The sequence below is a fragment of the Prionailurus bengalensis genome, chromosome A1, assembly GCF_016509475.1.
Source record: "Prionailurus bengalensis isolate Pbe53 chromosome A1, Fcat_Pben_1.1_paternal_pri, whole genome shotgun sequence".
In the NCBI taxonomy this organism is placed as follows: Eukaryota; Metazoa; Chordata; class Mammalia; order Carnivora; family Felidae; genus Prionailurus; species Prionailurus bengalensis.
Window position 1 is genome coordinate 51,540,521 of NC_057343.1, and position 26,047 is coordinate 51,566,567.

Sequence of the window (26,047 nt, forward strand, 5' to 3'; positions counted from 1 at the left end):
TTAACAGAAGCACAATAAACATCTCTTTATATCAGGCCTAAATGACATTTTATAAACCATTATAATCTCTGTAAGGATAAATAACATATGAACTCCTTGATGGTTCTCTTTAATTAGAATGTTGTCTGATACATACTGTATTTATTAAATCTCTATTGAATTTTTATTTTTTTATCTTAAAGTACAAAAATTTAACTCTTTTTTAAAAACAAAAACAAAACCTGGTGGGTTTTTAAAACGTAGAAGCTTCTTAACATTATTGAGGATACCAGGGCTCTCTATAATTGGAGCATAATAATCAAGATCATGGACTTTGTCACCCAATTGCCAGAGGTCAAATTCTAGCCAGCTGCTTACTAGCTATGTGATTCTGGGCAAGTTACCTAAGCACTCCATGCCTCCTTGTAAATGGAAAATAAGAGTCTCTCATTCATGGGGCCACTATGAGGACTAAATGAGTTAAAATATGCAAAGTGTTTGGAATAGTACTTGATAAAGTCAGGATCAAATAAATGTTTGTTTTTATTATTACTGCTATCATCAATTCACCTTGGGAAGTGAATAAGATGTAAACAACCAGCTATAGGTTAACAGTTGACCTGGATACTAGCCTCTGTCTCCTAATTAGCTGAATTCTTAGACAAGTCACAGAACTTCCTTGAACTTCAGTTATTGTAACTATAAGATGCAAGAGAGAATACTGACCTCAAAATGTAAATGCTAAAAACAGATAATATTAAAGATACAATAAAATACTCTATAGAAATTATTTAAGTTACTACTACTAACACCCATTTCCCTCTTCTTCTGACCGGTAAATAAAACTTCTTTTGAGATCCAATTTAAATGTCAACAGCTCTGCAAAGCCCTTCCCTAAACCCTTGGCACTTGGTAACTTCCTTCTCTGGCAGGATTTATGTTCACTTCATATTTAACAACCTCCATGCAGCACAGCAAGGACTCACCTGGGTTTCTCCTATCAAGATATTATAAGTTATGTATTATCTGTCAATAAACAGAATGAAGTACTTAATGAAAGCCCTATATTCAAGAAAAATAAGGTTGATCTGAATGAAAATACTGCTTTCAAATCAATGTACAAATTTATCCTTACGATGTCTGTGACAATACCTGCAATGCAGCCTCTTCAAGAATTTCAAGATCTTCCTCTAATTCATTACCTGTTGTGTAAATGAAAAGTTTTAGTAACATATATTAATACTTAGTTTAACTTTTTTTTTTTTTTTAGTTTATGTATTTATTTTGAGAGCAAGAGCAGGGGAGGTGCAAAGAGAGGGGGGCAGAGAGAGAGAGAGAGAGAGAGAGAGAGAGAGAGAGAGAATCTCAAGCAGGCTCCATGTTGTCAGCGCAGAGCTGGACATGGGGCTTGAAGTCATGAACCGCAAGATCATGACCTGAGCCGAAATCAAGAGTAGGATGCTTAACCCTCTGAGCCACCCAGGCACCTCACTTAGTTTAACTCTCTAGTCCTCTGCATTTATTCACACCTTTTTCACAATTCTGATATTCCAGATTGGAAAGAACTATTACCATTCTGGATCAGTCTCAGTGCTTTATGTTTTAAAATGTAATTTTCAGTGTAAATATAAGGCTATAATTCTCAAGGCAATACTCAAAAGGTATCTACCAAGTGATGTGCAACACACACACACACACACACACACACACACACACACACACACTACATTTAGGCATATAAATGTGCACTTTTGAATTTAGTGTATTCAAATTCCCCTCTACCCTCCAAAATGAAGGAACTAATTACTCAGAATCTGGGCCTTTTTATTTTGGTTATCTTATACAAGAGCTATCTATACTTTTAGTAAAAAGAGTAATTTACAGGAAAACATAAGATAGTGAGTGTATCCTCCATCCATTTTCTCCTTTATTGCTTCATATAAAACACATTTAGGGGCACCTGTGTGGCTCAGTCGGTTAAGCATCCGACTTCATCTCAGGTCATGATCTCATGGTTTGTGAATTCAAGCCCCATTGTGGGTTCTGTGCTGACAGCTCAGAGCCTGAAGCCTGCTTCAGATTCTATGTGTCCCTCTCTCTCTGCTCCTCTCTGCTCATGCTCTGGATCTCTTGCCTTCAAAAATAAAGCAACATTAAAAAAAAACCAACCATATTTATTGAATTTGCTTTCATAGTTTAATTAATTTAAAAACTATTATGAAGGTAATACATGTTCAAAAGGAAATATTCAAATTTTGCAGAGGTGTAGAATGAAAAATTCTCCTACCTACCTCCTTCTGAAAATAAAATGTCAACAGTTTATGTATTATTCAAGAAACTTTGTGTGCAAATAAGTACATGTGTGTGTGTGTCAACATATATACTCATGCACACATACACATATATTATTATATATATATAACATAATATTCACGAAGAATGGGACTCTCTTCTGAAACTTTTCTCAGTTAACATAATTAGGAACTCTTCTTGGTCAGAACATAGAAATCTCTTTTTGTTGTTTTTTAACAGTCTCATGTATTCCCCTTGTATGTATCATTACTTATTTAACCAGTTTCCAACTGATAGATATTTTAGTTGCTTCTATGTTTTACAATCACAAGCACTGCTATATTAATATCTCTCTTACAACATATATTTTTTAAGCATTTGTGCAAGTACATACAAAAATTGCTGTATCAAAAAGTATACGGCATGTAAAATTTGAACAGGTATTAACAAATTTCCTCCAAAGGCTACACCCATTTCCTTCATATAAAGAGAACACAACATGTCTCATTTCCTCATACCTGTGTCAACATTAAGTAGGAGCAGGGGAACTGAGAAGCATGGAAGGGAGCAGGAAAAAGGGAAGGAAGAAAAGAGCAGAGAATGAGAAGGGAGGAAGGAGGGATAAGGTGGAAAGGGTAGTCTTTGAGGGAGGACCTACAAATGAACTTCTGAGGGTGAGAACTGGGGAAATACAATAATAATGTCTTTTACTCCCAAACACTGTGAAGATAAATGTTAAACCACGTCTAAGCATCATAGAATCAGTAAATATTTCTAACCTTAGTTTCATCTTTACCATCCTGATCATAAATTGATTCACATACCACACAAATTTGTATCATTTTATAAAGAGGTATTGTTCCTGCCACTACCTCATTTCTCTCCTGTGCTTCACAGGAAAATTCTTCTAAAGAGCTATCTATATTTAACCTGCGTCTCTTTTCTGACCATCCATTCTCTCCCTCTACTCTAAAGGCCTTATGTTTCTCTCATCTCACTGATATATTTCTTATTGAGAATATATGTAACCAACAAGTCTCTCCATCCAATGGTAGATTTTAATTGACTTCTCAACTACATTAAAAAATCCCATCAATGTCCATTTTCCTGGTTTTATGCCTACCTCCTTCGCTGCTGTACCAGTCTTTTTTACATGCTCTTCCTCCTGTTTTGTCCATTTTTGACACTTTGGCAGTCCCACCTCTGATCCTGGGCTATCTTCTCTTTCTCATTTGCATTCTCTTCCTAGCTCATCTTTCACATGGTCCCATGCCTTTAAATTTCAACTATGTTCAAATGACATTTCCTTTGACTTGTGCCCTGAGTGTCAGGCAATGAATATCCAACTGTCTAGTTGATATGTCCACAAGGATATTTAAGAAATTATCTTTAAACTTTTGGTTTACTATTATGTACCTAATGTTTAACCCAGTGTCTGACACACAGCATGTATGTGCCTAAGAAGGGTTTGTGTGCATGTCTGTGTGTGAATAGAAAAGACTAGAGGATACTCTTCAATCTTCAGTACAGAAAACCCAAACTACCAGCGTATTAAACAGTTATTACTCATGAAGGTATGGGACTATTGAATTCATTTTGCTAATTTATTTCAGAATGCCCTAAAATAAACATATTCTACTCTTGAAATTTTTAACAAAATCATAAACACCTAATACTTGACCAGACTTACCAATAGGAAGTGCTAGATCCTTTTTCATCAAAGCGGCTGCACAAACTCCGCCAAGATTGGCTAATTCTTTTTCCAACTGAATGACACCCTGGAGAATCCCAAAAATAAAATAAAATAAAATAAAATGAAGTGAAATGAAATGAAAATAAGATAAAATGAGCTGCTTTAAAAAATATTTGGAGGATAAAATATTTGGAAGATAATGTGGATTATCAACAAAATGTGATTTGCATCCAAGCATAACTTTTGAAACCAGAAAGAACAGGTCAACTAGTGGTTAAATTAAGAGTGGAAGAGGGTCAATAAAATGTCTACTGCATGTTATAAGGTCCAGGTCTACAGGTGCATTATCCAAAGAATTTGTCATTCATTACTTTGAAGTAACATGATCATTTTTTTCACCTTGATTTTGTTTTATTGTGTGATTTGAAACATTTAGAATAGAAACTAAATTGGCCCCACTGGGAAAGCAGATTCTATTATTTACTCAGAAAGGTACAGCCACCTGAGCAGGTTTGGAGCAGGTACAATTATACTTTCTGTTGCAGACTCTATTCTCTTCATGTGTTAAAAGTAGCAAAAACAAACAAACAAAACACTAAAAAACAAAAAACACTACACAAAATTAAACTACAAGGTATTTTAAATTATATTCTTTAAATTTCAGGCTTCGTGAACATAGGCAGCAAACACACCTTTAGTCAATAGCAGCCCTCAGAAACACAATCTTAACACAATGAGAAGATAATTCATTCCTACCTCATCAGGTCCAGGGCTAAACTCATATCCAATTGCAAAACATTTAAAACCATAGAAAGAAGCTTTGTCATCTTTCACATAATCTGATGCAGTCTCCAATGAAAAAAGGGCTTCATTTCCTAAGAAAAAAAAGCAAACATTGAGTTCAAAATCTGAAATGACTTTATTAAAATTTCCCTTTTATCTATCTCAAGATAGGTAGCAATACAAATCAGTTACTAAAAAGCCCAGGCTTTTTGGGGGTGGGGGTGTTCCTGTATCTACTTGAATATAATTGCTAAAAACAACTCTAGCCAACAACAGAATCATCTCAAGTGAATTGTTATTTTTCTTTATGATCAAGCTCTCCTCAATCAAATGTTCTACCTTCATGTTACATGAGCAATCATTTTTCAATTATCTATTTCTAGGGTAACCTAGGTTAGTTAGCCTTTTCTGTTTCAGTCAGTAAGCAATCCTCTAACCTGGCTCCTTACAAACAAACAAGGCAGGTCAGACTAGAAGACAAAAGCTTCTGAATTCAAACAGGCTATGAGTTTGAGGAATCACAAGAATATTTATGGTTAACTGGTTAAAAACACAACAGACTACATGCAGTTTTAATAATTTACAAACTTTCTTTGAAAGGAAAACATTAGCAATAGCAATAAAAAATGCTTTCTATCTCTGACACCCCCCCCTGCCCTGCCCAACACACACACATCCTCAAGCCTGAAGAACTAAAAACAACAGCTTTAATGTAACTCAGTACGTGAGGTGTTTCACCAATTCTCTTGAGTGGAAGAAGCCCTAAGTTCTCAAAGTCTAGCACTTATTGGGAAAATAAAAGATCAAATTCACTTCTTCCATAGTTTGTTCCCAACTATACAGACATCCACTCCTCAATATTAACCCTCTGCTTTGGTCAAGCTAAACTTTTTTCACAAGATCCTCATGACGTTCTCTCTTTGAAAACTCAGTCGTGTTATGCCCTCTGTCTAGAGTCTTCTTCACTACTCAAGTGCACTCCAGATGCATAGTACGTTTTGAAGAAATTCTTCTCAATGTTTATAAACGTTTTCAATGTTGTATCCTTACTAAACATAATTGTCATAAATGCATATATTTTACCATATAAAACAGAAAAGAAAAAAACAACTTACCTGGCAACACTAAAACCATAGTAGGCCACCCAGAGGACCCTGAAAATTTCTTTAATTCTATCCAGGAGTTAAGATTTTCATGAACAGATGTCAATTTTGGTCCATATCCTGAATTCTGAACAGTTCTGACAGGAATCAATAAACGGAGGACATCTTCTGACTGCGCAGTGCCACACTGGGGGTCAAACTCGATTGTCATCCACCGTACACATTCTGGGAACGTCACCTGAGGTCAACAGGCGAGAGGACACTTGTATTTGTTAAGAAAAATTTGATTTTTTTTTCCCTATTTTAGACACAGGGCATACTGTAAATATGATGCTTTAAACATACTGTAAACTAAATTTTAAGAAACTAATACAGTAGTTTCAATATGACTAGAAATCATGGTATTAATGTTCAATATCAATTGTCCCTATTCCCAACTTGCAATATCTACTGCTTTCTACCTAAAACTTGGTTGATATTACATTAATAATGTTTGTAAGTACACATTGATAACACTGAAAAAGTATTACAAGGTTGTTTTGATTTCCATAAACATTCAGTTATCTAATTTTCTTGTGGAACTATATATATAGTAAATTTTCTATTTCAGTCAGTATGCATTTAAGGAATCTAAGTAGGTAAATGAAAATATAATTAGATGGGCAAAATATAAAGATATATTGATGGAAAAGAAACAAATCATTAAAATTTAAGGTTTTAGTCACTTTTAAGTTATCTACCATTCATAGTATCTGCTACAAATGATATTTTTCATTAGCAAAAAACTTCAGAACTTCATATATAACGAGAATAAAAAAATAAACTAAACACACAATGATGAAAACTTAGATTTTTATATTTTCCTAATCTGAAGTTTCAATGTAATATGAGTTTATGATGGCACATACTTATATGTATATTTTTAAGTAAGCCAATATAGTTTATTTTATTAAAGTTGAAATATGAATGAAGGGTAGAAAAACTAAATGTAATAAAATTGCCAAATATTAGCTATTGTGTTGAAAGTCACACAAACTAGGCCATAAAATGTATCTTTGTCCTTATCTTTTTAAAATCTTTTATTAGTATTTTTAAAAATATAATTTAGTGTCAAGTTGGTTAACATACAGTGTATACAGTGTGCTCTTGGTTTCAGGGGTAGATTCCCATGATTCATTGCTTACATGCAAAATCCAGTGCTCATTCCAAGAAGTGCCCTCCTCAATGCCCATCACCCACTTTCCCCTCTCCCCTGCCACCCCCATCAATCCTCAGTTTGTTCTCTGTATTTAAGAGTCTAATATGGGTTTGCCTCCCTCTCTGTTTGAAACTATTTCTTCCCCATCCCTTCCCCCATGGACTTCTGTTAAGTTTCTCAAATTCCACATAGGAGTGAAATCGTATGTCTTTCTCTGCCTGACTTATTTCAGTTAGCATAATACCCTCCAGTTCCATCCACATTGTTGCAAATGGCAGGATTTCATTCTTTCTCAGTGCCAAGTAGTATTCCATTGTATATATAACCACATCTTCTTTATCCATTCATCAGTTGATGGACATTTGGGCTCTTTCCATGATTTGGCTATTGTTGAAAGTGCTGCTATAAACATCGGGGCACAAGTGCCCCTATGAATCAGCACTCCTGTATCCTTTGGATAAATTCCTAGTAATACTATTGCTGGGTTGTAGGGTAAGCTTCTATCATCATCATTGCAGACAGCATTCTGTCTTGGTAGTCGAATTACAATTAAGTGGGACCATGTCAAATAGTAAACTATGAAATGGTTATAGGATATGATATGACAGGAAATTTCCTAAGTATGATATTGATCTAAAAAAATTACCTAGAACTAAGGCAAACAGCTTTGGTACAGGATTAAAAAAAATCTCCACTTAAATGAAAAGCTCACCTTTGTTCATAATTACATAAATGCAAATTAAAACTAAAGTAAGATACCATTACTCCCACCAATTCTCCCATTATATTAGCAAAAGGCCCAAAATTTAACCACACACTCTGTTGGGGAGGCTGTGAGAAAACAAGCATTCTCAAACACTGGTGCTGGGGACACAAAACAGTATAACCTCGACAGGACTCTCTCAACCCTAGCAAAGACACATATGCATTCAGCTTCTGTAGCAGTAACCCCAAACCTATGAAGCACATGGCTCCTCAGTCTACATTTGTTTGACCCAGTAATCCCACTTCTGGGGATGTGCTTTGAAGATATATTTCTAAATACATGAAAAAACAAACAAAAAAGCCCAACATTTACGTAAGGTTATTCATCGCAAAAAAATTAGCAAAATACTGAAAACACCTGAAGTGGTCACACAAGCTACCTACTGAATAAACTATGATCCATCTTCACAGAGGAGCACTAACCAGTTGTAAAAAAAGAATGAGGATGATCTCTTTAAATGGTACGGGGAGATTTCTATGCATTTTGTTACATTTCAAAAAGTACCAAACAGATTTGGTGTGCTACCATTTTAAAAAGAAAAACCTACATCTATATCCATCTATCTATTTTTTTCAAAAATAAACACAGGAAGGAAACACCAGGACACTCAATGGAGTAAGCTGAGAAGCAGAGAAGGCAAAGGGAAGGGCCTCATAATTCTGAGCATGTTATTTTATATGATTTTATTTCTGGAGCTATGTTGATATTTTAAATACTGTATAAAGTTAAAAGATAAAAGTTAACCAAGATAAAGATAAAGATAAACAAAGAAGGATGATGGAAAACTCACAAAAATTAAGTACAAAAAACCAAATAAGCCTAATTTTATAGCAAAGTGATCATATAGCAACCTGCACATATAGATAAAAGTAACTTCTGAATTTGATACTTTGTTATCTAATGTCAGCGGGATATATTCTGAAGACAAACATTTTACAAGGAAATTGTTAATTTTACCCAGTAGTTCTATTTTTCACAGTGACACATAAATGGGATAGATATAAAGAAAAGACTCCTATAATGTTGACTAAAACTGGTAGGTAGTATTCAAAAACTGATGAAAACATGATAAAACATATAAAAAACATAAAATCCAGCTTGAATGAACTTCCACTGGCCAAATCAATTAAAATTTGAGAATTAAAATAATAACAGCAAAGGATTATAACATTAAACAAAAAGAAAATTCTTAAATCTGTATTGATATAAACACATAAAATAAATGAGTGAATGTGTGTTTAAAAGTGGAAGGGATGGAAAAACGGTCTTTTACAATAGAACACCAAATGGAAGGAATAACAGAATTAGAAAGCCACCGTTTTGCAACCACTATAGTAATAAGTGATTTGGGTAAGAATCACCAATGGATGCTAAAACTGCTGGGTGAAAATTTGTTAGGGAGTATTTTTTACACAGTCTCTAGCTCTCTACCCATAAGCCTTTTCAAAGAGAAAAAAGGTAGTTTTGGTGGAGAAACTTGCCAGATATCCTCTTAATCAAATGGTAAGTACTTCCTGATGGAATGCACTGACAAGAATATGGTACCAATTATGAACCGTTGCTGCCCAAAACAAGTAACCTAAGTTTAATCATTAGGAAACAATCAATCAAGTCCAAATTAAAGGATACTTCTACAGAACCGCTGATTGTACTCTTCATAAATGCCAATGTCAAGAAAGACAAGGAAAGCCTGAGGCACTATTTCAGATCAAAGGAAACAGAGAAGAACTGACAACTAAGTGCAATGGATGAATCTGGTTGGATCCCAGATCTGGGTTTAGAAAAATGCCATGAATGCTGTTGTTGGGGCGGCTGGCAAAACATCTAGCTCATAATATCATGGTATACTACTATTACGCATTATGGTAATAGAGCATCAATGTTAAATTCCCTAAATTTGACTAGTGTATTACTGATACACAGAAAAATCTCTGTTCTTAGGAACAAGGTGACTGTTCATGTTTGCAACTTACTCTTAAATGGTTCAGCAGTATCAAATACAGATAAATAAATACAACAAATGTGGCAAAATGTTAACTGATGAAGCCAGGTGAAAGGCATACAAGGTGATCATTGCACAAATCTTATTTTTTCCTACAGGTTTGAAATATTTACAATAAAAGCTGAAACACATGGGGAATGAATATACACACTATCTCCATCTGTGTATGTGACTACACTTACATTATAAAAAACGGAAGAATAAACTACAAAGTTATAATAAAATGAAATGCTACCTAGGATAGGGAAGGAGGGAACAGAGATTGGGGATAGAAATAAAACCTAGACTTCTCTGAGTACTCTTTCCTTTATAGATTTGAGTTAGGACAATGTAATCATTTAAGTTGTTATAAAACAAAACAAGATATAAAAAGCAGTTCCTAAAATCCTAAAATAAAAGAAATGATGCCAAATGTATGTCCAATTTGTGGCATAATCACACAGAAGAGTGCCTATTCCAACTTACATTAAACACAGTAATTGACCATACCCACTTACTTTAAAACACATTCATTTCTTTATACATCCTAGATGGGATATACCCAACATGACAAAACACACCCACACATATACACACACAGGAAATGAATAACCGATTTTCTAATTCTAATATTCCCAGTGTCATTGGGAACAGGGATCTAGATGTATGACAAAAAGATTCAAGGATAAGGTCCTATGGACCTTATTCTGAATTAGTATCATCAGTACAAACCTCAGGTATTGTATCTTAAAAAAAAAAACACATACATATAAATGTGTCTATACAGGAATATATACACATATATAAAAATAATATGTGCCTGTGTGTATAAATACATGCATGAGTGACTGTATGTACCAGTTCTGTGCACTACAAATATTTAGAAACAATCACCAGCCCAAGAGAAACGAGTCAAATTCTTCTGCCAAATTTTGGCTCTTAAATACCAACACAAGAAATGTAGAAGATGAGCCTAGAATATCTTACACTAGTGAGGGAGGATGCTATGAATGACTACAAGGGGTATGTCTAAAGGATTCAGGCGGCAAGCTGAAGAGGTTCCTACCAACAAAGACATATGGTCCATTTTCTCAAATAAAATTCAAGGAAACAAAAAAAGACCGAGTTGGCGGGGAACCTCCTCAAGTAGATAACAAGAGACTTGAGAGACATAATAACCAATCACAATGTATGGATCTTATCTGGATTCTAATTCAAACAATTAAAAAAGTTAAACTCTTATTTTGAATCTAACTCAATTAAAAATTTACATATTTGATGACATGAAGGAATTATTAGCATTTTCTGTATAATAATAATATAGTTACTTTTTATGGGTCTATATTTAAAGATAGATAATAAAATATCCATAAAGGTGCTTTAAAATAATCTAGATTATTATATGTTTACCACAGTGTATAATAAAAAGTTGAGTATTTTGCAAGCACATAAAACTTATAATTACATTGATGAAGTAGACAAATCTTCCTTCTCCTCCTTAGTTTACATGATACAATTTAAAAAGGAATAAAGACTCTGGATACTCTGTAATATTATATTTATAAATGTTTTATTATTTTTTACATTATTTATATTAGAGCACTCGAAGTCCTGCATTGGATATACAAATTTTCAGAACTCAGGCTGTGGTATAAATAATAGCAGTTCAAACAATATGATTTTTAAATTTTCATGCTTATATCCACTACTATTACAATACATAATATGCAGTTGAACATTATATACTGCACTGGACTTATAAAAACATATGAGAACAATTCTCATAAATACTCCCAACATTACGCTTTAATGACAAAAATTCTATCTTAAACCCTTTTGTGTATCTGAAAGTGCCTAACCACCTGATTTCTATATTTAAATACTATAAAAAACTATACTTCTAAACAGAGGCAAAGTATCCTGTAAGATATCATTATAGAACATCAAACCAACTTTTAAATTTAAACTCTGCCCAGGAGTCAGCGCCTACCTTGTAGTGCATCACACATGCAGGTTTATAGGGGTGCTCACTCTCTATGACCGCATAGTGATTAGAGGTTGTACAAGCAGAGAGGCCTTGCTCAGGCTGGTTTCCTGTGGTGCTATCTGTTGACTGATTAGGATTGAATGCAGGGGGTGCATACTTTTGATTCAAAATGGCAACTGAGGGAAGTAACTGTTGGACAAGGCCAAAGACTTCTACAGCCACCTGGTATAAAAAGAAATGATTAAATGAGATAATAAATGTGAAAATTGCTTTAAAGTTGTTAATTACTGTAATTGTTGGCCATCCTTAATTACTAAGATATTATTAAGAGTTTCTTCTGACTAAATTTTCGCTCAAAGAGAAATTTTTTTTATGGAAAAAAAAGATTTACCTTAGATGTCTTAGATGTTATATGAAAATAACCTTGTCTATACTTTTAAACACTTTGCCTTTTTGTAATCTGCCGTAAACTAGGTTTTACTCAATCTTTATGCTAAAGAATCAATAGTTTATGATTTCCTCCATATCTTGACTATTTCTCAATTGTAAAATACGCCTACCTTGCTATTTTTATTCAAAAAGAAGACTTGGCATCAACTTCATAATTACAAAAATCTACTTAAACTCTCCTTATATGTCATAACTAAAATATATTTCTCATTCCCAAATTCTTCAACTGTAAAGCCAATAAGTAAGCATAGTAATCTAGTCAACAATATGAAGAACAGAGAGGTTTAACTGATAACTTCTACCATTTTAACATGTCTATCTCTGTATGTTACTTGTAACCCAGGTGCCTCAAAGATTAAAATGTTTATAAAGATACAAAGTCTAAAAAAAATGATATTAAAAAAATATTCAAAGTTACATAATTAAGTTACACACCTTGGGAATAGCAGCAGCTACTGGTCCTATGTAGGCTATAATAAGGGGAAGCAGCATGGAAAACAGACTGGAAGAACTAAGCAGTTCTGGAATGTCATCAGCTAAAAAAGGCATTAAAACTATAGTTAGAAGGTAATTTCACTGTAATGTATATATGCTATACTAAATCTATATTCTAATCTCTTGAGCAAAATAAAATTATCACTCTTATAAAGGACCTGGCCCTATTTAAGGGCTTTACTGACATAAGCCATAGCAATTAATCCTCACAGTAAGATACTTTTATTATCTCTACTTTATACAAGAAGAAACCAAGGCACACACTGTTTAAGTAACTCATCCAAAATCCTACAGCTGTAAAATGACAGAGGCAGGATTAGAACCTACAGTAATAGTCATGATGTTAACCACTACACCTGATGCCACATGTGGCTACATGTGTGACATTAGGCCAATTACTTAATTGGCGTATGCCTCAGGTTACTCCTCTGTAAAAAGGATAGTAACAGTACTTCCCTCAGTGGGTACTATGAAGATTGAGTTAATATATGTAAAACATTAGAACAATGCCTGCACATATTAAGCACTACAAAAATGCTGTTATTAAACTATATTGCCTTCTATTTTACCAAGAAAGCCTTTTGCTGAAGGACATTATAATCATTTACCCAATGAGCACGGTGCTGGGAAGATATGTTGAGTCTAGACTGAGATCACCTTTATATTAAAGGCCAATTATTTCCAAATACTTCTTTCTAGATATGCTGTTGCATCAGAATAGGATTCAGTTATTTTAAAAATACAGTTTCTTAGCCCAGCCCAAACCTGCAGACTGGCTGGGCCAAACATTTTTTATTTTTAGCAAGTTTCCCAGGTGATTCTGATGTGTACTAGGCTTAGGAACAAATGTTACAGATTACAGTAAGGCTGGGTGGGTTACAATGAATGCTTGTGTAAATGAACTCCACTGCCAGTGTGGAGGTGACTAGGTAGCTAGATGTGGAATGGGAGAACAGTGGCAGTGAGGCTGCTGGGATGTTACCCATCTACGGGGAAGAGGACATGTGCCAGCACCATGGTAGCTTGGACTATGGAAGAACAGACAGGGGAATACAAATTGCAGAGTTTCCAGTGGAAGAACTTACAGAACTGAAATCAGACAAGTGCGTTTGGGGAGATGTTTAGGGTTACCCACACCTTTGGGTGAATGGTGATAACATTACTGGAAATATAGGAAGAAAAACACACCTTAAGGAGAAAATAAAATGCTTTCTGACTACTACAGCAAGGATAAAGCAAAGACTCAGCTTTATCCTTGAGTTTTTCTTACTAGGTTAACTAAGGAAAAAATAGGTATCCGGTAACTGCTTTTGGACATTTTAAAAAGTTCTGCATTAGAATATGGAGAGTATGGCTGATCCAAAATGAATGTGTATGTGTGAGCAGATCTACAATGAATAAAACATTCTGGGATTCCACAAAATAGTTACTCTTCAGTAACTCTGTGTACAAGTTAGGGAATAAAGAATCTAAAATATGACTATTAAAAGAAAAGTCTTACCATCCACAGCAAGAGCTCTGTGCAAGAGGTCTTTTGCAGCTCGAACAACAGTGCTTACCACAGAGAGAGCTCTGCTACAGTTTTTATCTTCTTCATTGGCTTTACTCAGAAGCTGGGATTGTAAATCTCCATCAAATTCACTCCTGTAACAGGAGTAATACATGAGATTATTTTACATGGTAGGTAAAACATGATCTAACTCTAGTTAGATCAGAGCTCCTCACTTAAAGTTAAAAAAGTTAAAGTTGTAACCGTGCAATTTCAAGGAGTGATAGGACTTCAAAGAAAAATACAGCCGGATGAGGATATAAAGTTATTTTAGAATAAGACCAAAGAGAGTCTATATCAGGAACTGATATTTAAATAAAGGCTTGAATTATGTTAAAAAAACAAAAAGCTGAGGATAAAATATTCAGGCATAAGGAATAGTAAGATAAAGGTTCAGACAAGAACAAGACTGGCAAGTTCAAGGAACAGAATGAAGACAAGGGTGACTGGAATGAAAGGAGCATGGAGGGTGACAGGAATCACACCATGTGAGCTCCATAAGCCTCCGTAAGACCTTGCATTTCCTGGGATGGGAAGCTGTGAGGGAATCGTGAGCAGGGGCAGAACTTGGCCTGATGCATATTTCTGTGAAACCCTTCTGGCTGCACTGTGCAGACTGACTGCAGGAGGGCCACCACAAAAGGTGGGAGGGAGACTGGGGGGGAGACTGGGTTAGAAGCTATGATTGTTACGCAGGGGGCGGCAGTGATGGTTTGAACTGAACTGTTAATTATGGGAGTTAGAAAAGGTCAGACTTAGAACATTTTAAAAGCACAGCTGCCAGGACTTGGTGATGGAAAGAGTGAGAGAAACAGGGAAGTCAAGAAACTCCAAGGTGCTTGGCTCCAACCATGGATGGGGAGGAGCACTGTGACACATTAAACTACGATGTCTCACAGGTGACCTTAAGCATTGTTAAAGAGGACATGTTAAAAGCAGGTCATCTGGAGACCAATTACCTGCCTACAGAACCCAGGACCATACTTTACAAGAAGTGTGACTTTAGGCAAGGTATTTAACCCTCAACGTGCCTGTTTCCTCATCTGTGAAGCAGGACAAGCGCCCACCTCATGGAGTTACTACAAGGACTAGCTAATAACACAGGTCATGCACTGAAAACACATGTGTTAAGAAACACCTTATTATGTATCCTAGGGCCCCAAGAACTAGACTCAGAGACATCAAAATATATTGCAGACTGGATAACAGAACCAAGGCAAAGCTAGTACTTGGATAGAAGTGATCTGATCACTAATCTTTAGTATTTTTAAAGAAGAAATGAACTGAATGTTTTTAATATTTTTGGTATTTTTAAAAAAGAAATGAACACACATGCCCAGGAGATAAAAATTTCAAAGATATTAAAGAAGTAACAACAAAAAAAAGGAAGTAACGACAAAAACATTTTAAAGCATTCACCTTTACAGTGAACAGTGAAAAAATAGAAATATATTAATATATATATATAAACCATGACCCTGGGATCATGACTTGAGCCAAAATCAAGAGTCAGACACTCAAACAACTGGCCCACCCAGGTGCTCCTATATATTAATAAGAGATCTTTTTACACAAATCAGCACAAGTATGTGCAAGGAAGTTATGCTGCATAATTTAATTATAACTATGCATTTAGCATTTTTTACCTTGATATCAAACTGTATGTGTTCTGTTGCTTTAAAATGCCCCCTTCCCTGTACATACACACTTACCTATAGTACAGGATCTGTGGAATCTGTCCTCTGGTTTGATTTGTACCATTACTACTCAAGCTGCATGTGCTGAATGTGAATGTCACACCGTCCGGGCACTGAACTGTGGTCATTCCTCCATCTCCATTGGCTGTACGGCTTCCATAGTTCCTCAAGCGCACAGCATATTTAACATTTTCCTTCACAATAAAGATGTAAAACATGTTTATAATGTACAGAGGCTATAAAAAAAACTGGGCCAGTATACTGAATTTCTTTGTCCTATTTATAGATGATTTGGTTAAGCACATTTTTAATGAATCACACAGGAAGATAACTCTTAATGATGTTTATTATTTAAAAAAAAAAAACTGTACTAAGTACTTCATGTGCTTTGATTAAGTTAATCCTTAAAATAACTTCATGAGGTAAGTACCATTACTATTCCTACTTTACAGATGAGGAATCGGAGACACAGAGAAGTTACATAAACCATCCAAAGGCACACAGCTATTAAGTGATGGGATGAGTATTTGAATATAGGCAGTTTGACTCTAGGCCCATAAAGAATACTAACCATAACAAAAGATTTAAAGTACATAATCTAATTATTTTTCTTTGATGAGTTTAACTTTTGAAATAATTTTAAGTGTGGGGAAAAATGGTGAATCTACTATATTTTATTTAAGAGACACTCAGAGATAGAAACAGAAAGGTGGAGAAATGGGAAGAAATATCCATAAGCAAAAGTTGTCCCAAATAAGATGTACCGTGCATAGAAAATATGAGATACAGACACTGGTGCCTTATGATCTATGATATAGACTTTACAGTGAAAAGATTTTTTTTTTGTTTTTTGGTACCCTAACTCTTTTTGATAAGGCCTCTGATGAACTTCTCTTATCCCAGATTCTGTTCTATAATAAAAATAATAATTTACAGTTGAATTCAGGATTACTCCATTCATAACTACTTTAAGATTAGGTAAAGGCGCCTGGGTGGCTCAGTCGATTGAGCATCCGACTACGGCTCAGGTCATGATCTCACGGCTCGTGAGTTTGAGCCCCGCCTCGGACTCTGTGCTAACAGCTCAGAGCCTGGAGCCTGCTTTGGATTCCGTGTCTCCTTCTCTCTCTCTCTCTCTCTCTCTCTCTCTCTCTCTCTCTGCCCCTCCCCCACTCATGCTCTGTCTCTCTGTCTCAAAAATAAATAAACATTAAAAAAAATTTTTAAAAAGGATAAGACTTCTGTTTTGGTAAATAGTTATGTTACATGAAGTAATAAACAACTTTTATATAAAGTAATAGTAACTTTAATAGTTAATATGATCTATTAAGGCCATTTTTTAAAAAAGAGTTTGGCACAATAAGAGAAGAAAAGACAGGAACTAATATTTGCTGAGTTTCTATACTGTACTAGACATTGAGGCAAGTACTTTATTCTATTATTTAATTTCATCTGAACAACACTACAATGTAGGTACAATCCTTCTAAATCTTCAGATAAGCCTCAGAGTGGTTAAATAATATCTAATGTCTTTAAGCTATGTGAAAGTGCAGGCATCTGAAGCTAGTTCTGCCTGACTCCAAAACTAAACAATACTTTCTACTATACCAGACTTTAACAGATCTTTTGCAAAAATACAATACAGTACAATATAAGGGGTACAGTAGTGACTCTATAAACATTTTAAGCATCACAAAAAGGAATACTTTTCATTACTTTTTAAGTAAACTACATAGTACCTCTTATTTATAAAAGAAACATAACTGAAATTACCTTTAAAGGAACAACTTTGTCAAGTCTGATTTCAGCTATATCACTGGGTGAGTCATCTGTTGTATACGTTCCTTTGACTAATTCTAGAGATGTCCATCTGTGAGAATGAGTTGAATCTCCTGCATGTTCACTCTAATTAAAACAAAAACAAAACAAAACCCACCCTATTCTTAATTTTGTTTTATTGTTTTTAAGCAGTTTCTTTCCTTGCATATGAAATTATCCATTAGCATTTCCCCATATATAATGAAGAAAAAAAAAATTTAGTAAATTATTTATTTTTATCTGATTTCCTGAGGAGTCTACAACCTAAATCATACAAATGGGCTTTTCTCATCTGATGTCTTAAAATGATTTCCACTTCTTCATAAGAAGAGTGCTAATCTAATTAAAGAGCCTAATGAAGTAGGACATAATTTAATTGCTAAAGAGAATCAAGATACAGATGGATTTCTATTTTTTATGAAATGATTTACATGGTAACTTTTTGTCCCATTTTAATAAAACTTTGTGAAAACTCAGGTAATTTAAATAATTTAGAGAATACAGCAAGATAGAGCTTAATCAATCAATCGAAACTATCTTTACTAAGAATAATCCATTTGCACTCTATGACAAAACTGCTTTAGTCATGGATACAGGTAATAATACTGATCTGAATACTGTTCTTGTTTCTAAAAAACTACAAAAGCAAAAAAATTACACAAAAGTTATAATCAGAGGCTTAGCTCTATAATTTCTAGTATTTTCATTTAACATCTCCCCTGGAAGTGCAAAAAACATGAGGCAGAAGTAATCCAGAGTGGCACAGAAGCAATCATGCAGAATCACTCTTTCCATTTCTTTAATGTCTTCCACGACTAATGACTAATCTGCTAAACCCTCAAAGATTTGGACACTCTTACTATGATAATGGTAAGTCCTGACGCACAACTTACACACAAGATGACACTGTTAGAGTGGTACTTACGTCATCAACTAACACCTCTAATTCATATTCATGAATTCCACCTCCTCCATAGACAGAAAAACCAACCACAACTATTCCTGGTTTGTCTACTGAAAAACAGATTGCATCAGGGGACCCATTCCCAGTGTTCCAACTTCTTCCCTGACTTGTTTTTGTGAATCGGTTAGCACTGGCTTTAACAGAGTGGAGAGAATTAAGTCCATCAACCTATGAACAACAAAAGCAGTTACACATCAGTAGTCTGTACCTTAGTGTTAATAATATACCTACAACAAAACTATCTCCAAACTTCTAAGAAATTCAAAAAATAATCTACATTTAAGAAGTAGGTGTGAACCTTTCTAAATGTACATTCTATTAAGAGATTATATAGCAATAAAACTAGATTTTATCATTCTAAATTCACAAATCATCACGGGACAGTATTTTCTTCTCTTAGTCATGCATTTCACTTAATTTATAATGCAGAACTATAAACATGTAAGTCATCACAGTCATAACATATGAATGAACTATATCACTCACTCTGAAAAGAAATACCAAAATTTCATCAACATTCTGTGGACCAACAGTTTTCAATCTACGTGACATAGAGCTCTAGGAATTCTGGAGAGAATTAAGAAACAGGTGGACTAAGTTTCCCCTCTTCAGTGGGACTATCCCCTCCTCTTATCTGTGAGTTTTCAAGACTTCATTTGCAGAAAATACATATACAAAAGTGAATATATATACATAACTACAACATCATTAATTACAGACTTTCATTAGAGAGGATCAGTGAACTTATTTTGGATTGAAAGTGCTCTTTTCAATTACAGAGCCTGCTTTTGATCTAAGTTGGCTGTAGAAATCTGAAAGACCTATAAGAGGGAAAAAATTGAAGTTTATGATTCTAACAAGAATTTCAAACTATTCTGGGAAAGAAGGAAATATGGATGTCTAAGTCATGACCTTTGTAAGTTTTTCCAAGTTCGTAGATTAGGCACATGCAATCGGAGCATTCTTTCTCATTGGAAAGTTAAGTTCATATGGGGAAAACCAGATAGTAACCTTCTGAGGGGGACCTATGCATCAGACTTTCCTCCAGGATCTGGTACAGAAGGGAAGCCTATTATACAGGCTGAATGACCAAGTGAAAAAAAGACAAATTAAAATTTTCTGACAAGGGGCTCAATGACCTCCTAGACCAAAGTCAAAGTGAACTAAGAAATGGAGGAAGTGGTTCCCAGGGTTAAATACTAAACTCTGCTCAGGTGCATGTAATCATTCAGAAATCCTAAAGGCTAAACTGTCGCTATGAATTAGTAATGAGTATACACTGGATAGATTAATTTAGAATAGATTCCAAAATAAGTCTCCAAGTAAGAAAAAGCAAAGGCTAGGGATTATAAAAGCAAAAGAGAGAAAAGATGTTATTTGGCAAGCAACTGAGTACATGCTAACTAATCAACATTCATTTGAATGATATAAGATATTTTGCATTGTGACATGATTTTTAAAATCAACCTTCTGTCTGCATTTTGGGGAAAAAATTAGAAACATTCACTAAATTCAGTCAAAATGTTTAGATAAATTATATGGCAGAGCAAGCAGGACAGTGATATGATTAAAAATAATGTTATTTTGCAAAATGTGAAGCACTTTAAAACATTTCAAAGTAGGTTTCTCAAACGTACTCATATTCGATTCTTTTAAAACTTTGTGATAATAGCTGTGCAACAATGTGAATGTACTTAATGCCGATTTTCATAAAATTATTTTTTGCATTTTATGGGGTGCCTGGCTGGCTCAGTTGGGGGAGCGTGTGACTCTTGATCTTGGAGTTGTGAGTCTGAGTCCCACGCTGGGTGCAGAAGTAACTATAAAAATAAATTAACTTAAAAAAATTACTTTTCCCATTTTACAGATGTCATTTGTCTTGTGTCAGTCAAGTGGGCAGAACTATGGTTTAAACCTCTTTACCTTTTCCATACTGTGTGTTCCCTACTAGTAGCCCCATTTCTATTCCTCATGGGCCAGCAATGTGAACTATTTTGGAACATGGCAGTGAGGTTGTACAATGGGGCAAATACGAGGAAAACATGCAGTGTGTATCGCTGTGACGTCTTGGGGAAACTGGTGAGAGAGGAAGCAAGCAACAGCACAGAAGAGGTGTAAGGAAGGGAAAACCAAACAAACAGCCTGCTTGAAGGTTTTTTATTTTTTTTTTAAGAAGACAGTACAAATAGGATTAAAATTAGTTTATACAAAGACAAAATATATGAAAAAAGAAATTATGTGGCAAGCTTAAACATGTGCTTATTATTCAGTCTCAAAATAAAACATCACCTCAGATCCCAGGGCTGATGCTGTCAGTTCACTGACAATACTGGCCAGCAATCCACAGGTGTTGGAAACCAGGTGAGAGGAGAAGAGCTCATTTTCTCTCCTCAGGCTGTTCCTGACTGGGAGCACAACAATGACCAGCATTTTCTCCAGAACTTCACGGAAGCTTGTCATACCTGAGATATTCTCTTCACTCTATGATAGATTAAAAAAAAAAAAAAAAAGTTCCAAATACTGCTTTATCTTCCTTCACCTGAGTACTCAATTGCAAAATCTTATCTTTCTAAATGACACCCTTAAAATTCAGGTTTGACTCTATGTCTAGAAGTCCATCCAGTTGTATGTGGAACCACTGACTTTACTTTTACTGTTCTTTTTTCTTTTTTTTTTATTTTATTTAAAAAAATTTTTTAAATTTTTTTTTAACATTTTATTTATTTTTGAGAGAGAGAGAGACAGAGCATGAACGGGGGAGGGGCAGAGAGAGGGGGAGACACAGAATGGAAGCAGGCTCCAGGCTCTGAGCCATCAGCCCAGAGCCCGACGCGGGGCTCGAACTCACGGACCGCGAGATCGTGACCTGAGCTGAAGTCGGACGCTCAACCGACTGAGCCACCCAGGCGCCCCCAAAATTTTTTTTAACGTTTATTTATTTTTGAGACAGAGAGAGAAAGAGCATGAACGGGGGAGGGTCAGAGAGAGGGAGACACAGAATCTGAAACAGGCTCCAGGCTCCGAGCTGTCAGCACAGAGCCCAACGCGGGGCTCGAACTCATGGACCGCGAGATCTTGACCTGAGCCAAAGTCGGCCGCCCAACTGACTGAGCCACCCAGGCGCCCCTTACTGTTCTTTTTTCAATTAGTCTCTGTGTATCACAAAAGTACCACATATTTACAAGATGTATGTGTTTTTGTTAGCTTTGACTCATTTTCACTTACTCTCTTATTTAACTTCTCAATAATAATTATATATGACAGAAAAACACTCCTCCTATTTAAAAAGCTTTTTCAGGGGCGCCTGGGTGGCGCAGTCGGTTAAGCGTCCGACTTCAGCCAGGTCACGATCTCGCGGTTCATGAGTTCGAGCCCCGCGTCGGGCTCTGGGCTGATGGCTCGGAGCCTGGAGCCTGTTTCCGATTCTGTGTCTCCCTCTCTCTCTGCCCCTCCCCCGTTCATGCTCTGTCTCTCTCTGTCCCAAAAATAAATAAACATTAAAAAAAAAAAATTATTAAAAAAAAATAAAAAAAAATAAAAAAATAAAAAAATAAAAAGCTTTTTCAATAGGACAAAATTCCAATCTAAGATAATTATTTCTGGTATAGTTACAGGTAAAACAACTGGGAAAGTCTGTACAAATCTTTTTTCTAATAAAACTTTTTCTGTACATGCATGTAATAAAAATATGGAATTCTACTACAAATACTCCTATGCAGTTTTACAATTTCTTCTGTACTTGACTTCCTAAATGAAGATAAGACATTCCAACCCCTACCAATAAAAATTTCAAGATAAGAAATTATAAAGTCCCAACAAAGACCAAGGGGAAAACACAGGTCTTTTTTTCCAGAAACCAAGTGAAAAGATGATTAAATTAGTTGATGTCCAGCATGAACATTATTTATATTTTTTACCATCCTCAGTATCATTTAGCCCACTGTGGACACAGCGCAAAATGCATCCAATTTCATGAGGGGACAATTGTGACCAATGACCCAATTTTACTGTGGACTAGAGAATCAAACAATTTGAAATTTAGTTCCAGTTTCTTCATAGTGCCTTAACTTCTGTAAAATCAGGGAAACTATATACTCTGATTCAGTTATCAAAATCACCTAGCTGCACCCTGAATAGCCAAGTTTTTCCACAATACTTACATTCCATGCTGCTTTACAAGATACAGCAAATTCAACAGATTTCATAAAGTCATAAAATCTCAAGGTAGAAAAGGGTCTTTAAAGTTAAATCAGTCTTCCCAAGACAAATAAAATATGTAAATGAGGGTACATTCAACCCATTATAGAAAACTAAGTAACTTTTTAGTTAAAATAATCATCAGCATTATTTTATTTTATTTTATTTAAAAAAAATTTTTTTTCAACGTTTATTTATTTTTGGGACAGAGAGAGACAGAGCATGAATGGGGGAGGGGCAGAGAGAGAGGGAGACACAGAATCGGAAACAGGCTCCAGGCTCCGAGCCATCAGCCCAGAGCCTGACGCGGGGCTCGAACTCACGGACCGCGAGATCGTGACCTGGCTGAAGTCGGACGCTCAACCGACTGCGCCACCCAGGCGCCCCATCAGCATTATTTTAAACCACTCCCAACAGCTTTCCTTTTTGAGAGAGAGAGAGAGAGAGACAGAGACAGAGTGAGAAAGAGAGAGAGAAAATCAGGGGCAGAGACCAATGTGGGGCTCTATCTCACCACCGACAGGTGAGATCATGACCTGAACTGAAATCAAGAGTCAGATGCTTAATCAACTCAGCCACCCACGTGCCCCATCAACAGCTTTCTTAATGTGCAATCTTAAGCTAACAAAAAGTCACTTAGAAATAATCTTCCATCCTTGGCCCAAGAACTGAGAACCAAGATCAATGGAACAGAATAGACAACCCAGAAATGGACCCACAAATGTATGGCCAACTAATCTTTGACAAAGCAGGAAAGAATATCCAATGGAATAAAGACAGTCTCCTCAGCAAGTGGTGCTGAGAAAACTGGACAGCGACATGCAGAAGAATGAACCTGGACCACTTTCTTACACCATACACAAAAATAAACTCAAAATGGATGAAAGACCTCAATGTAAGACAGGAAGCCATCAAAATCCTCGAGGAGAAAGCAGGCAAAAACCTCTTTGATCTTGCCTGCAGCAACGTCTTACTCAACACATCTCCGGAGGCAAGGGAAACAAAAGCAAAAATGAACTACTGGGACCTCATCAAAATAAAAAGCTTTTGCACAGCTAAGGAAACAATCAGCAAAACTAAAAGGCAGCCGACAGAATGGGAGAAGATATTTGCAAATGACATATCAGATAAAGGGTTAGTATCCCAAATCTATTAAGAACTTATCAAACCCAAAAAACAAATAATCCAGTGAAGAGATGGGCAAAAGACATGAATAGACGCTTCTCCAAAGAAGACATCCAGATGGCCAACCGACACATGAAAAAATGCTCAACATCACTCATCATCAAGGAAATACAAATCAAAACCACAATGAGGTATCACCTCACACCTGTCAGAATGGCAAACATTAACAACTCAGGCAACAACAGATGTTGATGAGGATGCAGAGAAAGAGGATCTTTTTTGTACTGCTGGTGGGAATGCAAACTGGTGCAGCCACTCTGGAAAACAGTATGGAGGTTCCTCAAAAAACTAAAACTAGAACTACCCTACAACCCAGCAATCGCACTACTAGGCATTTTTCCAAGGGATATAGGTGTGCTGTTTCAAAGGGACACATGCACCCCCATGTTTATAGCAGCACTATCAACAATAGCCAAAGCATGGAAAAAGCCCAAATGTCCATCGATGGATGAATGGATAAAGACGTGGTATATATATATACAATGAAACATTTTACTCGGCAATCAGAAAGAATGAAATCTTGCCATTTGCAACTACGTGGATGGAACTGGAGGGTATAATGCTAAGTGAAATTAGTCAGAGAAAGACAAAAATCCTATGACTTCATTCATATGAGGACTTTAAGAGACAAAACAGATGAACACAAGGGAAGGGAAACAAAAATAATATAAAAACAGGGCGGGGACAAAACAGAAGAGACTCATACATATGGAGAACAAACTGAGGGTTACGGGAGGGGTTGTGGGAGGAGGGATGGGCTAAATGGGTAAGGGCCACTAAGGAATCTACTTCTGAAATCATTGTTGCACTATATGCTAACTAATTTGGATGTAAATTTAAAAAAAATAAAAAAATAAAATAAAAAAAAATAATCTTCCATCTTTAGATTATTTCTATTATCATTTGAATAAGATTACCATAAAACATCAATTCTTATGTAATTAGTTCTCCTGGCTTTAAAATAAGAAATTCCTCATTTTGCTAAAATTGTAATTCTTCTAGCCTTTACATCACTTTAATTCTCCAGAAACTTTACTTTTTGGAACTTCTCAGAAAATTAGCTTTGGATGAAACTCAATCCCGAACTGTACTCCATAATCAATAACCTGGAAGGGCTTTATCAGGGGGATGGGTGGAGTGTATTTATTTAGTTACACCCACTTAGTTTCTAATTAGTAACTAACAAGATTAATACGAGAAGCTTCCCATATATTCTTAAAATGGAGTTAACAGTGTCAATGCTTTAGCTGAAGAACCAAAATGTATGAATGTATGTGTATATATGCACATATATGTGTACATAGATATGTAATATGTATAATATATAAAAATAAATAATATGAAAAAATATATTTATTAGTACATCACTAGCCCCTTAAATTTAAAATTTTTTAAATGTTTATTCATTTTTGAGAGAGAGCGAGAGAGCGCGTGCACGTGTGCGCACACAAGCGGGGGAGGGGCAGAGAGAGAGGGAGACACAGAATCCGAAGCAGGCTCCAGGCTCTGAGGTGTCAGCACAGAACCTGACACGGGGCTCGAGCTCATGAATTGTTAGATTATGACCTGAGCTGAACTCACACGCTCCGCCAACTGAGCCACCCAGGCGCCCCATTAGCCACTTAAACTTTAGAAAAGGGAACTCATTCACCAGTGGTGGGGAATGTAAGCTGACACTTGGTTTCTGGAGGGCATTTTAACAATTTGTAGAAAAGTCTTGAGGTGTTTTCCTTTTACTTAAGAATTTTTCCGCTCCTGATGACTTACTCCGGAAAAGTCATCGTTAATATACATAAAAATGTAGTCAATGATATTTTCAGCAACACGGTTTAAAATAGTGGGAATAATCTAAATATATACATAGAGAGAGAAAGGACTCATTAACTATATTATGCTACATCCAAATGGTA

At 35.6% G+C, this 26,047-nt stretch overlaps 1 protein-coding gene across 19 annotated transcripts in view; it reads right to left on the reverse strand.

Annotated features, from left to right (window-relative positions):
- MYCBP2 (MYC binding protein 2) overlaps positions 1-26,047 on the reverse strand; it is a 286,735-nt gene that overhangs the window by 108,523 nt on the left and 152,165 nt on the right. For all 19 annotated transcript variants that reach the window (XM_043580959.1, XM_043580920.1, XM_043580876.1 and 16 more), the window contains 11 exons: positions 21,045-21,236; positions 18,717-18,923; positions 17,747-17,878; positions 15,989-16,167; positions 14,229-14,371; positions 12,668-12,768; positions 11,786-12,004; positions 5,863-6,088; positions 4,721-4,839; positions 3,962-4,049; positions 1,132-1,181 (listed from right to left, as the gene is read on the reverse strand). In XM_043580959.1, the coding sequence (XP_043436894.1) occupies positions 1,132-1,181; positions 3,962-4,049; positions 4,721-4,839; positions 5,863-6,088; positions 11,786-12,004; positions 12,668-12,768; positions 14,229-14,371; positions 15,989-16,167; positions 17,747-17,878; positions 18,717-18,923; positions 21,045-21,236 (1,656 nt within the window). The remainder of the gene's footprint in view (positions 1-1,131; positions 1,182-3,961; positions 4,050-4,720; positions 4,840-5,862; positions 6,089-11,785; positions 12,005-12,667; positions 12,769-14,228; positions 14,372-15,988; positions 16,168-17,746; positions 17,879-18,716; positions 18,924-21,044; positions 21,237-26,047) is intronic.